Genomic DNA, 15,255 nt, shown 5'->3' on the forward strand with positions numbered 1-15,255 from the left:
TGAATGGGGATATACCAAGATTTCCAAAAATGTTTGTGCTTAATAACAATATCACTAAAAGTCTGAAACTGTATTATCGCAACTACAGTAGAATGTGGCTTTTTTGGGTTTAAATCGCATAGGTCGTTTTTTAGGCTTGCCCATTCTATACATAAAGTAAATGCACCTTATTCTTTGCACCACCAACAAAATATGATTTTTACATGCCTATAGGCAACATTTCCTGAACATTTTCCAAATGAAGCATGCAGGCTTCTCTCTAATTGTAGTGAGTGCTCATTCCTACATGTCCTTTCATGCACAAAAGACAAACCAACCCCTTATCTCCTATAGGAGCAAAACTTTACACAAATTATCCCCCAACCAGACATAAAACCAAAACAACCCCTCATAACTTCAGCCAGTACTTGTTTAAAAGCATACAAGAGTGCATGAGTTTTGTGAAACTGTTTGATAAAAGAGGAAAAAAGAACCCTGCAGCCTTTGTTCTGAAACCGCAGATGTTGAGCACGAGTAACGCTGAGATGATTAATATGACATGTATTTGAAGCATGCTGTGTTCGGTCTATGGTGAGGCTCACATTATCTGATCCAGACTTCTGAGCTACTGACTGAGAGCATTTCTAAACACATCCACCAGAGACACTTCTTACACCCAATTTTCAGTGGATGGCATACTGATGTGTGTTAAAAAAATATCCAGAGGGGCTTTGACTCATTTTATGTACTATTCCCATATTACAGAAGTCCTAATTTCAAGTACCATTTATGGGTGAGTAGAAAAGAATATAATAGGAAAAAATTACACAAAGCAAAACAGTTTGGTGTTTTGCATATGTAAACGAGTAACACTGATTACAACAGTTTAACCCAGTGGTTCTCAACTCTGGCCCGCGAGATCCATTTTCCTGCAGAGTTTTGCCCCAACTCTGATAAAACACCTGTTGAGGCTAATCAGTGACTTCAGGAACAGACGCGTTCAACTTAATGTTGGGCTGCGCAGATTGTTTGGCATATCGCATTAAAGTACCTCGAGAGCGATTCAAATCCGTAAATCACTATCTGCAGTTGAATTGCTCTCGCGGTACTTAAATGTCATACACTGATAGATTTGCGCAGCGCCGCATTAAGTTGAACGCGTCTATTGCTAAAGACGCTGATTAGCTTGTTTAGGTGTTTTATATCAGAGTTCGGGCTAAACTCGGCAGGAAAATGGATCTCGCGGGCCGGAGTTGAGAACCACTGGTTTAACCCATTTTAGGCCTTCCTGAGAAAACCTGTCATGTTTTGTTTATGCTGTTAAAACTCTCAAAACGTGTATTCTAGTAACTTAAACACAACTGCATGAGTTAACCCCGACCTCGAAAAGACAATATTCAAATTTGTGAATGAATAAAAGCACATACTTTACATCTGTGTGATTTTTCATCACGGCACCCCATGAGCAGTTCTCAACGTGGGGCCTGTGGCCCACAAGTGGGCTCAAGCTGACTTCAAAGGGGGTCTCAAACGGGGATAACTAATAGTTTGAAATTAAACAAAATGAGCACTAAATTACATTTAAAAAACAAAAAACCAAGATTGCCTTATTTTTATATATTTTAACTCTAAAATATTTTTGTTGCTTGAAATTTTGAGTTTTTGTGAGTGGGGCTTCCGAAAATATATATTTTTTATGCATTTGTCAGACGCTTTTATCCAAAGTAACTTATATTGCATGATAATATACATTTGTGTTTTAAATCACTGGGATCAAACCCATGAACTTTGGCACTATGCTCTAGCCACTGAGCTACAGGAAAGCTACAAAAGTTAAATACAAAAGTTAAATGCAATGGGGAGCATAGGAGTCGAAAAAGAAAGAAAGAAATAAAGAACTGAGAGCTGGAATGAAGAGCGCCAGTGATGAATAATGAATAATGAAGTGTTTTCCTGCACCTCAGCTGCGGGTCCCTCAGGAACTTGATTCTCAGTTCTTCCCCTGAAAATTAGCACTCATGATAATATTCTTCCCTCAACTTCATCAAGATGCGCTTTCAACTTTCTCCCCCACTTATCTCTCTAGACTAATGGGACATCCAGATTTAACAACCACCGCTTGTTTCAATATACGTGTTGCCACAATGTCACATCATCTTTGTGCTATTGACTTCACCAATAGTCAGCAATGATTCTTCAGAAGACTCTTCAGAAATGATTTGATGGCCATTAGACAGAAAAAATCTTTTCGCTTCATCTTCCATAAAACACATCGGTTTTTGCGCTCAAAGATGCACACAAACGTTTACACATAGCAGTTTCATCTCCAAACAATATTTTCCAGGGCTACCCTACTGTATTTTAAGCGTGATCTTTTTCTAACAGGCTAAGCTTTGACTTCAAACAGCGGTAGTAGCTCAAAGCAGAATGGCATCATGGGAATAGTCATAAGAAACACACAGTTAGTCTAATGGTTCTTCAAGTTTTCAGACCACCTTGGATCAAATCAAAACATTCCAAATAATCACAGCTGTGTTTGATAATATGCAAAACATGCAGTCCAATCCCAAAACCTCCCCTTAAGAGTTTGGCACGGAATAGTCATCAATAGTATTCGATAAGCAAAACTTAGATCTCAAATGCAAATGCATGGCACTTTAAGGTTTTTGGCACTCATTGACTGATATTACGGTGCACACATTATGATCCGAGGAAAATTGATCAGCTGTCCTCACAGCTTGAAACTCACATCCCACTACAAATGCAACAAAGCCTGAGATGCACAAGCTATATTAAGTTTTGCATGAACAGTACATTAAAACAAACATAATTACAAAAAACTACGAAGTAGGCAAGACATGCTTAATTTTCTTGTCTGAGTCAAGCACTTTTTTTTACTTGCACAGGACGGTGTTACAACACCTTTGAATGTTTGGATAGAATCTATGCAAACAACTGTGAAAGCAGACAAAACCACAGCAAACAAAACAAGACGCAGCATGGAAGAGCACTATTCTTTAATATGTACCTGCAAGGCATATAGTTAAATACAGTTAAACAAGTCTCTTACTGCATTCATTGAGATGTACATTACTACAAAAAAGATTCCTGGAAAGTCTAAATGATTGTTTATCATTGATAAAATGATAGTTTTGGTTTGTGTTGTAAATATTCTGTTGAATGTTTTGAATTATTACAATCAGTGTTAACTTGACAACATCTGTTAGAGCATGGCACTAGCAACACAGAGGTCATGGGTTCGATCCCAGGATTGCACATACTCAGAATCAAAATGTATCTTTGGATAGTCACTTTGAGTATAAAAGCATCTCCCAAATGCATAAATGTAAACTTTATATCTTAAACTTGAATCATTGATATTGATCATTAACTTCAATATCAATACTGAAGCTCCATGTTGTACTGGCATTGTTATGTCTGCAATTTACTTTGTAAAAATGATAAATATACCTCAATATACCCAGAAATAAAATCATATTGTTAATACACCTGACCAAGATGACACCCAAGGTAATTTATTAAGATGAATGTAGATGTAGTCTGACACTAATCGGTTCCTCAGTAGATATAACAAACGGTCACATGGATTTTTACAGGTGCTACATTAAAATAACTGCAAAAAAAATTCCTGTGTCAGCCCACTCAAAAAAAAAATATTTGAAAAGTTTCCTTGGTAATTTACACAATGACGTGTGGAAAATGAGAGAACTTACCCATCTTGGTCTTGGTAGTTGACATTCAGCCTCTTTGTGGAGCCCAGTAACTCTACAAAAACAGACATAAAAAACATCAGGGCATGATGGGATATTTTCAACAAATCAGTCAGCTGCTGAAGTCTTCATTACAGTGGTATGAGGCATGATGCTGTAATGGCAAGAAAGCACTTGTTTCAAACCGTCAACAGGCCATTTTTTGTATGCATACAAACACAATGGGATTGATGGAGGTGTTCTATTATTTGCCCAGGTTACAAAACATTGTGAATGCCTTTAAATAGCATTGACTTGACTGACTTGTTGAAGTAGGATGAGTTTCTTAAATAACCTACATGAGGAAAGAACAAAAGGTGTTTGTGGGCCTCTGTTTTATGTATTCATTTTGGATCAAATGTAGTGTATAAAATCTTAAAAGTTAAAGAGCCATTGGTGCCGACATTATCATGGTTAGTGCGGCGACATATAGTGCCAGTGTGTTTCATGGCAACCCGAGTTCGATTCATGTCTCAGAGGGTTCTTTGCGGATTCCGTTCCCCTTTCTCCATCCTAAGCTTTCCTGTCACATCTCACTGTTGTGTCATAATAAAGGCATAAAAAGCTCATAACTACAAATATAAAAAATAAAAGTGGTTAATTTGGCCATTTTTGGCCATTTTTGACAGTTTAAGAAAAAAATTCTGTTTCATAAAATGCCACAAAACCTATGGCCCCCTGGATTCATTTTGGGGCCCCCCAAGAAGACCGATAATAAAATGCTATGTAAATAAATAAATTGATGATATGATGGCAATTCAATGAAAAAATCAACAGTATCATGAAACTACTAGCACAGATGCCAACATTTGGTGGTTCAAACACCCAGGAAGTTTTTAAAGCATTTGTATTTAAATGCATGATTTTCCATAGTATGTTAAGTAACATTTTCAGGTTGACCTGGAATTATATGTTTATTTCCCTTTTTTTACATAGAAACGTGTGTATAGACTGATATTTTTTATAATGTTTAGACTCAAGGGTTGTGTAAAACAAACAGATAGTTCAGTACATTTGTAACAAATACATTTTTATCACATCAATAACGCAGAATTTCATATACATAATGCTGTAATTCCCCATAAAACAAATAAAAAGATCACAAATTCACTGTGCAAATTTTACAGTAATGCCACAACTAATTTTAATTTGAATGTAAGGTAAGAGGAACTGCAGAATGTTTTAGAAATGTAAATAAACAAAAAAACAATAAAAACGGTACAACAAAAATATGAAATTCTAAAATATATCTAACCTAACCCTAACCCTGTAATGTACGGTAGAATAAATGTGATGTGACGTAAATGTAATGTGAGGTCAATTAGTAAAGCATGACGATGCAGAGCAAGACCGTCTCATCCGTCAGTGACTAAACACAGTCCATCCCTTCAAAACACACAGAATATGTAACAGGTAAAAGGCCAAACTGAAAATGTAAACAGTGTTCACTTACCTGTTAGTACACACACAGCCACCTGTCCCATTTTGCCTTTCATAACATCATTCACCAAAACGTCATCTATCAGTGTCTAAACATCCTCTGCGCCTTAATCACTCACTTGCTCAAAAACCTTCATATCCATCCAAGTCAATCATCATCACAGTCACAAAACATCCTCTCTCCTCCTGCTCTGCTCCAAATCAGAAAACACTGCAGGAAAACAGATCTATGACCAATTGTTCTAACTAGAGTTGTGGGAGCATTGCATTCCTTCCTCCACATCTTTTGGACTAAAATCAATTAGAAAAAACTCATTTTTTGTTTTTCTGTAAAGAGTGCTTTTAGGTTTTATAATATAAATAATATATAAGAAATAGTTTAAATAACATTAAACTTCTGTCATAATAATACTGTATATGTGGAACAAACAAGAAGATTTTTTGAGAAATGCATTAGTGTGTTTGTCCATACAATATAAGTCAATGTAGACCAATGTTGTTTGGTTGCCAACATTCTTCAAAATATCTTATTTTGTGTTCTGCAAAAGAAAAAGTCATACAGGTTTGGAATGACATAAGTGAATAAATGATTTTAAAAAAGTAAATATCCCTTTAAGGTCAATCCTAGCAGTCTACCACACCGAAATCTGTGATTTTCTGTACTGTAGATCTAGGGGGACTCGATAACTTAAGCCACGTTCACACTGCAAGCCTTAATGCTCAATTCCGATTTTTTGCTCCGATCAGATTTTTTTGTTTGGTTGTTCACACTATTTTTAAAATGTTGCCAATATCAGATTCCAGTGTGAACTGGTGATGGTTATAAACTGAATCGCATGCGCAAAACAACAACAATGTGACAGGCAGCACGCTTTCATATGGAATTAAGCAAGGGTCAAGTCAGCGTGGTGTTTGATTTTAAGCGGTGCTGAGTGGATTGTTTAGAGCAATCCCGAAGCCGTCCGCTCTCGTGCTGTGCGCATGCCGGTTTGGACGTTGCATCGCGCTGTATCCAGTTGCAAAATTTGTTATTATTACGGATTCTTAAGTCATTTGTTGCATTGCATCGTGCGGCTCACGTGCTGTAGACAGTGCAAGAGCTTATGTTTAGAATCTGATGTTTAATGTTTGGGAACCGAGCTGTAAAGTGCACCTCCGTCAACAGAATAGCGCGTGAAGCTTTAAATTAGCATAGAATTATGACGCAAGTCGATCTACAATGACGCATGAATACCGATATGACTGTTCAGACTGAACACATTGTGAAACATCAGACCTGTATCTGATTTAGGAACACATATGGAAGTGGCTCAGATCAGATAAAAAAAAAGATTGGATTCCATCTGGTTTGTCCTGTTCACACTGTTGTGCAGTTAACAGATCTGGGTCGCATATGAACGGATTTTGGTGGCAGTGTGAACGTGGCTTTAGACATGCTATGATCGGCGTGCAGCGGGCAAGATGCCAACAGAGCTACAGTATGAACATTTCATACTGCCGCAGTGTATGAAAAAAGTCTGTTAAATGAAAGTTGTTGGCCTTTCGAGAGGAGGTCGAGTTTCAACACGAAACAACATTCCTGACATGGTTTACCCACCCGATCACTCGACTTCTGTCTGTCCCCCTCTCTCCCACCCTCACTGGTAGCATCCGCACAAAAGCGTGCACACAAACACAAACATGCTTTGTGTCTGTCAACAGTGGTCTTTTCTCGTCAAATGGAAGAGCTGCTTCTAATGTGGGCATCTCTTAAATGAAGTGAGCCACAGTAACCACAGCGTTCAACCACTCCCTAAACCCACACACAATTCATATAATGAAACAATTTGAAGGAAACCTTGTATCAAACCTTTCATTGTCATTTAGCGTGTTTTAAGGTTGAAAGAATGTTTCCATGCATCTTCTTATGAAGTCAAAAGCCTTTCAAAACACAACATGCATTCACGTTAGGAACTCATAGATTGACTCAATTAATTTGATGGGTTGATTTTCACATCAAAATATGAACAATACCAAAACCTCTATTAAATACATAATAACTATTTACATTCTCTCGAAGTTCCCATGCTTATAGCAAGCAAGCAAAATAAATAAGACAAGCTCAAAGGTTTGTGTATTCCCGCAGCTACAATGCTCAGTAGCAAACAAAACAATGTAGGGCATTAAAAAAATAGATGAAGATGACTTGCATACAGTTCAGCATGATCAATCAGATCAAAGAAAGAATGTGATCTTTTTTCTTAAGAAAAGAGAATGTGATGCAGATGGGGTAATAATTGTTTGGTTAATGTCACTACTAATGTTTGTTGAGTGTATGTGTTGCTTGGAATCAAACCGTCTAAAATAGTGCGATGTGTTATTTCAAACCTTTCACAGCATGTTAACATCCCCTTTCTTTTAAAAGTAGCTATGTAGCTTAGTATGCATTACCAATTCCGCTCATTCAAGGCATGTTACTGAGAGCTGCCATAGGGAAAGAATAACAACACTAAACTCTGCAGATTTACACATTTGTAATGATCAACAAACTGCAGTGAATCTTGATAAAAATCGGAGAAGTTTATCTCAACTCAAATTTATTTATATAGCACTTTTTACAGTTTTCATTGTTACAAAGCAGCTGCACATGAGACATAAACAACTATAAGCAAATCAATTAAAGTTAGATACATGTAAAAACAAGAAACAGGTAAAAACATTGAAGACATACAAACGCTCCACACACACGATATGCACACGTACTACCACACATAGACATAGACACACACACTCAGATGCGCAGACACACGGACGCGCATGGACACACAGACAAGCACACGCACACACACACACACAGTGAAAGCTCACAATTAAGGAGAGAGAAACACATGTCAAATATTAAACAGACCATAAATTCCTATATGCAACATTAGTTATGTAAAACTTTAAAATTCTAATCATACAATTGAGTATCATTCCTAAAATCCTCAGTGTTCTATCCTCAGGTCATTTGTGAGCAAGTTGACGAGAACCAAAACATTCAAGGGGATTCAATTATCACATCTCCATTAAAATACACATTATGGTTTATCACAGCAAATGTTTGATTTTACTCTAGGCTTCACCAGGTTAGCTAAATGTATAATTAATTTCTGACCAAACTATTAGAACTACTATTATCTGGGATTTACAGGAACACAAGCAGGTGTTGGCGATAAAGCTCTCAAAAGATTAGTAATGACTTTAATTTGATGGACTGGGTTTGGCTTGCCAGATCCAATTTGGAGTAATAAAGTTTAATGCCTACCCACACGTTTTCCAGTAATTGCTACTGAACCTCTATTATTAAAGTTATTACGTTATTATGTTTCATAACAATATTGCCGAATAAACTTTGAACTTGATCCATTTTGAACATAAGAGTAAAAGAGAAGTGCAAACTGTTTAACAAATAATCTTCAATATTGAAAGAATGGAAAAATATAGCTTTACTATTGCTAATTTTGGCATAAAAAAGGAGCAAAATAGGGTCTCTGCTGCTTGTTGGAGATCGGCATAAAGACAAGCTGACTGTACACATTGTGACTGTATATGACAGTGTGCTCAAAAGGATTTGGCATAACAAAAATAAAAGGTTTAATATTATATCCTTTAAAAAAACAAAGGCTCTCGGTTCTTTTCTTAAACAACATTCTTAAACGTTCTGCCACACGACGAAAGCGTCATCAAACAAAACAAATGGAAAATTGTCAAGGTGTCTAAGCTTAGTGGAGATGAAAGAGGCATGAGGTTAGGTAACATACATCACATGACTCCACACAATGTGATCTAACACCGTGTCCACACCGTATGCGACAGGCACGACACCACATGACAAAAGACATTAGAAACACATCAGAACCCAATATAATTTCAAAATTTGTCTACACTGGATGCAGCGAGGTGCGCATACCCATTAAGAACAAGCAGGTTGTCACGTTGTAATTCGATAAATTGGTGTTTTTAACATTAACACAATCCATCAGTAGATGCAACAAAATTAGCTGGAAACACAAAAAGATTCACAAATAAATGTCACAAAATATTACAATAATCTATACTCTATAGCCTAACCCTATAAGGTTCTGTGTATTTTTTTTAGAGGATCTATTGACAGAAATGCAATATAATATACATAAATATATCTTCAGAGGTGCAAAGACCTTACATAATGAAGCTTATGTTTTTATTACCTTAGAATGAGCTATTTCTATCTACATATACCGCAGCTGCCTTAATATGGAATAGCCCTAACCAATCTCCATAGCGCATTTTGTAAATACAGCATACAGAGTACTTCGAAAGGAAGTGGTGGAGTGAGCCGTTGGTTGCAGTTCTCAAACCTCACCACTAGATCCTGCTAAATTTCACTCACTGCACCTTTTAAGTGCATTTAGGCTATTTTATAACTACAGTATGTCCACCTACTGCGACTCAAATCCATGATCTTTGCAAAGCCACATTGTATGGTCTACATTAAAACTGATTTAGACAAACAACATTCCACATCGATACTGTAAATACATAAGCAACTTTACTTTTGCTCCTTCAGTAAAAACACTTAAGTTTATTAGGGTTCAATAGACATTATAGAAATAATAGAAATATTGCAGAGAAATGTTTATCGCACATTGTAACAGACGGGAAGTACAGAATGTATTTAACACTTCTGGGCAAAGACAAAATCATGACAAATGACAGCAGACATGAGTTCAGATAAAGTTCATATCTGTAGCATGGTTTGGTTTTATCAGGTGTTTTTAAAGGGTTGTTGATGTACAGCTGATGACTGTAAACAACAAGCTTGTGGAGAACCAGTCAGGGCAGATAAAGCTTAAATTTACCTAAGCTAGCAAAGACATAAAAACAACTTAAACTTAAGCAGGATGTTCTCATTACGTTAAAGATAAAAAGACAATTAATTAAACATCTTTGCGTGCCATTAATACTTTTAAAGTACCACTGTTTTAAGTAAAATATTGTATATTCAATACTTAGCATTATTACTCAAAGCGCTGCTTTCTTGGTAACATTGAGATACATTATACTTGCACTCAACCATTCTAAAACAAACCAATGTGGATGTGAATGTCTATAGAGGTTTACTATCAATTGAGACAATGACACCAGAAATGACGCAGAGAAGGGAAGAAAGGTCAAAGCTGAAAGGTGAAGTAACTACATAAGACGTAATGTCCTTATCGGTAAAGGCAACGACAAGTACGTTTCATTCTGAATCTATTTACACTTGTAAACCAATGCAAAAAAGTAAAGCTAATTTACATACAGCCATATCCAGTGAGGATCTAGATCTGAGATGCACCACGTGCTCTCACAGCCCGCATGTGTTTGTATATTCTACAGTCGCTCTGTGTCTATACGCTAATTAGGCCGAAAATAGAAAATGTATGCATGTTCTCAGATACAGCTAATAATACAGTCCATTTTCTTAATAATATTCAGTTCTGATGAAAATTTTAAAGGAGGCTGTCTGCTTAGTTCAAGGCTTACACCATTTTAACTAGATCAGAGTATGACTGACAACATTGCTCACTGAGCAGATCCAAAACAGTCTTGAGAAGTCAGACCTATCAATAGCACTTTATTTTACAGTCCTGTTACCCATATACATACTAGAGTATGAACTTACTGTATAACTGTGTAATTACTATGTACTAACCATGAACCTACCCATATCCCTAACCCATATTCAGTAATTATAGTCACCAGTTCTTGATGGGTAAGTACACTATAAGTACACTGAAAGTGCACATACTGTCAAATAAATTGCAACCGACCTATCAGTCATAAACCAGAGTATTCAAATCTGTATAAACAATCATTATGCAACAATTTACATGAAGATCAGATCCACCCAACTCGTGTTGCACAGCTGATATCTTTACCCTGGTAGTTTACAGTGCTACTGCACTCTGACCTAAAAGAGGAAGAATAAAATAAGATGAACTACAATGGCCCAGTGACATTGTTAAACTAGAGTGAACTGTCTGCTGAAATCCAATTCTCTTTAAAGTTAATCTGTGGGTTTGCCATATGGGTTATCCCTGATTTGTAACATAATGGGTGGGGGCGGGGATGAGCACCTACAGGTTTTGCTTGGTAAAGGTCAATGCACGAATACAATTTACACATCAGAAGCATGCAGAGATTCATTTTATATTAATTATCTGTACTTCGAAATAATGTGCCCAAAGTTTCGGGTTTTAGGTTCTTTTGTAAATGTTTCCCCAGTCCTAATGAGAATATACCCAAGGTGCTACTTTTCAATTAACTAAAATGAAATGATAAACCAGTTATAGTAGGACTCAGACTAGAGCCTTCACAATCAGATTATATCAACTGTATTGTCTCCATATCAGTTGGATATCTGAAAAAATACATAAAGTCGGACATTAGTCAAATTTATTATTTATAGTTTTGGCTTTGTATTTTATTCAGGTGAGATTTTGTAAACATTGTGGCTCTTAGCAGTCTTAAAGGTGCTGTGTGTAATTGTGTGGAGGATCTATTGACAGAAATGCTATACACATCTATGTCTTCAGAGGTCTATAAAGATCTTACATTATTTGGCATAATGTTTTTATTACCTTTGAACAGCATTTCCATTACATTGCATTTACTTGGGCAACCAAGTTTTATTTAAGGCCGCCCACGTATATATTTTGCGTCACATATTGTAATCTTTTATCGATCCATGATAATGACTATATCTATGATCGATTAACTAGTGGATAAACAGCGCTTCCTTGTCTTCTCTCTTTCCTGACTTGTTTGGTGTGAGTGGCGAATGGCAACGTGCAGATCCTCCGATTTCAGTGTTCGCATGCACTCTCTTCCGATGAGCTCCGTGTGTGTGCGAGCCCTCTGCCTCTCATCAGTACATGTAGTTTGCTCCGTGTAGTGTATTTAACTGTTACTTGCATTTAAAAACAAAGAAGCGTTCATAATACAGGCAAAACATTGTCGAGTAAGGGCAAACAGTTTATAAATAAGGATTTTAGCAGCAGTAAAAGTGACTGCAGGTGGGATTCAGTTGTAAAATACAGTATAATGCGACTGATCATAAAGTAGAAGAAAAACAGATAAACAGGACGTGATGATGTCACAAATATGCTAATTAGTTTGTGAGTATCTTTCATGTCAAAATCTTGTGGGAAACACTATTTGAATGAGCTATTTCTATCTACATAAGCCACAGCTCCCCTAACGTGGACATCACCATGTTGTTTCTACAGAAGCCCAAAACAGTTAAACTGCTCTACAGAGTGCATTTCGTAAATATGTTTTCTCCTTCAGCAATGAAGCGTAAACGTGATGACATCTTGATTCTGTGTCAGCCACCGTATTGCTTCGAAATGTAAGGTTGAGTGACCTGTTGTTTGCAATTTGCAACCTCACCGCTAGATGACGCTAAATTTCACACACTGGACCTTTAAGGGAAATTGGAAATGAATGCAAAACCTCCACCACTATGTCAAAGGGTCAACCAGATACTTGCACTGAATACAAGATTTCACACTGTGACCAGTGCTAACATCATCCTCTGTATGTGACCTGCACATAAATGGTCAGCAACTGACCTTCGACCTCTTTGCTTAGTCCGGTGAGTAACTGACCATTTTTACTGTCAAACAAGATTCAGCATAGTGTTTTAACTCCAGTCCCAAGTACTCTTGCATGTAAACGAAGATGCCTTATTTAAATTTAGCGTTTATATAAATCTTTTACTGTATGTGCACATTTGAATAAATGGTCAAATAATGCCTACGTTGACATTATGTTATGTTTTGATGCAGCTGTTGGTGCCACCTGACCAGACAAACTCTACAGTGAGTACTCAGTCTTACTCCGATTATACTTAATAAGCTGATAACAAGTAAGGTCATTTAAACGCGCAAAAATGTTATCTTTTATTGTGCCTATTACTCCGATTCCGCGCTGCATGTAAACGCCTTTACTGGTTTTCTCTCAGTTTTGTTTTTGTGCGCATGTCTGACAAGGCAAAAGTAAAAGTCCCAAACAGAATTAACCACTCTCGAATCATTCTTTTGATGTGGAAACGGAAAAATGAAAAACTATTGGTGCATTTGCAGGTACTGGGGACATGAGAAGATATATAAAAATACAGCTTCTGACCAATTTCCCATGGCATTTTTAATTAGTAGATGGACTATCGATGGTGACTTCACTGTACGCGGTATTTCGCATAGCCGGTTTATTGATATGTATGTAAACACATGAAAACAGGTTTCTTTTATAAGCTGATATTTGATAAATATCCATTTATTTTGTGCATGTAAACGCAATCAATTTTAATTATGCCACTGTAACTGTCTACGCTGTTGATAGCTCAGATGTTAAATTGTCATAGAGGGTTTTGGCATGACTAACATTTAGGCAAATTAATTCACTTGTGATTTTTGTGCTTGAGAATAATATTAAAACAAAATGGGTAAGTGACAAAAGAAAAATAATGAGTAAACAGGTTTAAAATCATAGTGCATTACCCTATAAAATGTTTTCAAATATGCAAAATTGAAACTCTTCCACAATTTCTGAATGTTGTATGATGCATTAGAGATCCAAACTGAATTGACCAAGAAGCTGACTATCCACATGAAGAAGAATCCTAAAACTGCACAAAATCTACTTACTGTTTCGGTTGGTCTTGATCTTGGCAAGGAGTTTATGAGCTAAGGGAAGGTCTCCATTCTTCACAGCCAGAAGAAGGTCCTGCTCTTTGCCCATGGCTCTTATCCAGCAAAAGAGTTACAATCTGGGCTCACACTCTCATGATCTTTTGTGTTCACAAAACGACGGATTTGGCCTTTGGTTTACCATATCATTTTCACAAACATGATTCAGAGATTTACCACATGAAGCTTTTCATTCTTCTTTGAGAGAAGAAAAGTTGTCATTAGACTTATGGAGTTATTCAACATGAAGTAGTTTGTTCTTGAGTGAAAGTCATCTTCATAAACCACATCACAGAGGATACCTATAGGGGAACAACAGCCAAGCTATATTATCAACATAATAACCCTGTGAACAGATGATGAGTTTTGATTCCAAAATGAGATAACTTTTTTTTACAAAAAACATGTTTTTTATTATGTTACCATGCTTTTATTTTCTTTTATTGTGTTAGTTATCTGTTTTTTTCTGTTATTCTGGCTTAAATCAAAACAGACCAACAGCAGTTTGATTGATTTTTATTATTCTAGATATTATTTATATTCTTACAATAAAAAACATGATATTTTTTAAAAAGAGAGTTATGTCGCTTCTGAACTTTAAACATGTTGTACATTAAAGTAATAGTTCACCCAAACATGAAAATTCTGTCATAATTTACACCCCCTCTTGTCATTTGAAACCTTTATGATTTTCATTCTTCCGCAGAACACATAAAAGTATATTTTGGAGAATGTTGGTAATCGAACACCACTGGCCCCCATTCACTTCTATTGTATGAACACAAAAACCAATGCAAGTGAATGGTAGCCAGTAACCAACATTCTTCAAATTATCTTCTTCTGTATTCTGAGGAAGAAAGTCATACAGGTTTGACATGTAAATGATGACAGAATTTTTATTTAAGGTTGAACTATTACTAAGGTAAATAAATATACATTAGTGGTTTTTGAAGAACATATTGCGTTATTTATTTAATCTGTGGTAAATGCCAATATCAAGACATAATAACCCAAAAGCAAATATTTCTAAATTATCTGACAGGTTGCCGATGTCATAAAAGTATATTATTAAAAATATTATTATGTCGATATCTTACGATATAACGTTAGCACGCGTGCCTGTCACGAGCGTTTGACATTTTTACTACAACCTGCCCTTATGTGACGAATAGCGCAATAACTTTGCGGTCATAGTCAAGGAAAGTAACACAAAACGGATAACAAGTCATTGACAATAATTCGACAAAACTTTTCTGACCAGTTATCTGTCCGGAAGGGTTTAGTTCTATAAGCAAAATAATCGATTCACTTGCCTCCACAGATCTGATATG

At 36.3% G+C, this 15,255-nt stretch overlaps 1 protein-coding gene across 5 annotated transcripts in view; it reads right to left on the reverse strand.

The window, feature by feature from the left end:
* caskin2 (CASK interacting protein 2) overlaps positions 1-14,216 on the reverse strand; it is a 39,484-nt gene extending 25,268 nt beyond the window's left edge. For 4 of the 5 annotated variants that reach the window (XM_056771908.1, XM_056771907.1, XM_056771904.1 and 1 more), the window contains exons 1-2: positions 13,883-14,216; positions 3,714-3,765 (exon numbers count right to left, since the gene is read on the reverse strand). In XM_056771908.1, the coding sequence (XP_056627886.1) occupies positions 3,714-3,765; positions 13,883-13,976 (146 nt within the window). In that variant the 5' untranslated portion in view covers positions 13,977-14,216. Of the gene's footprint in view, positions 1-3,713; positions 3,766-5,202; positions 5,278-13,882 lie in introns of those variants that run through there. The other variant, XM_056771905.1, reaches the window with a different exon arrangement.
* Between the last annotated feature and the right edge of the window lie 1,039 nt (positions 14,217-15,255).

Source organism: Triplophysa dalaica, chromosome 17 (assembly GCF_015846415.1).
Source record: "Triplophysa dalaica isolate WHDGS20190420 chromosome 17, ASM1584641v1, whole genome shotgun sequence".
Taxonomy (NCBI): Eukaryota; Metazoa; Chordata; class Actinopteri; order Cypriniformes; family Nemacheilidae; genus Triplophysa; species Triplophysa dalaica.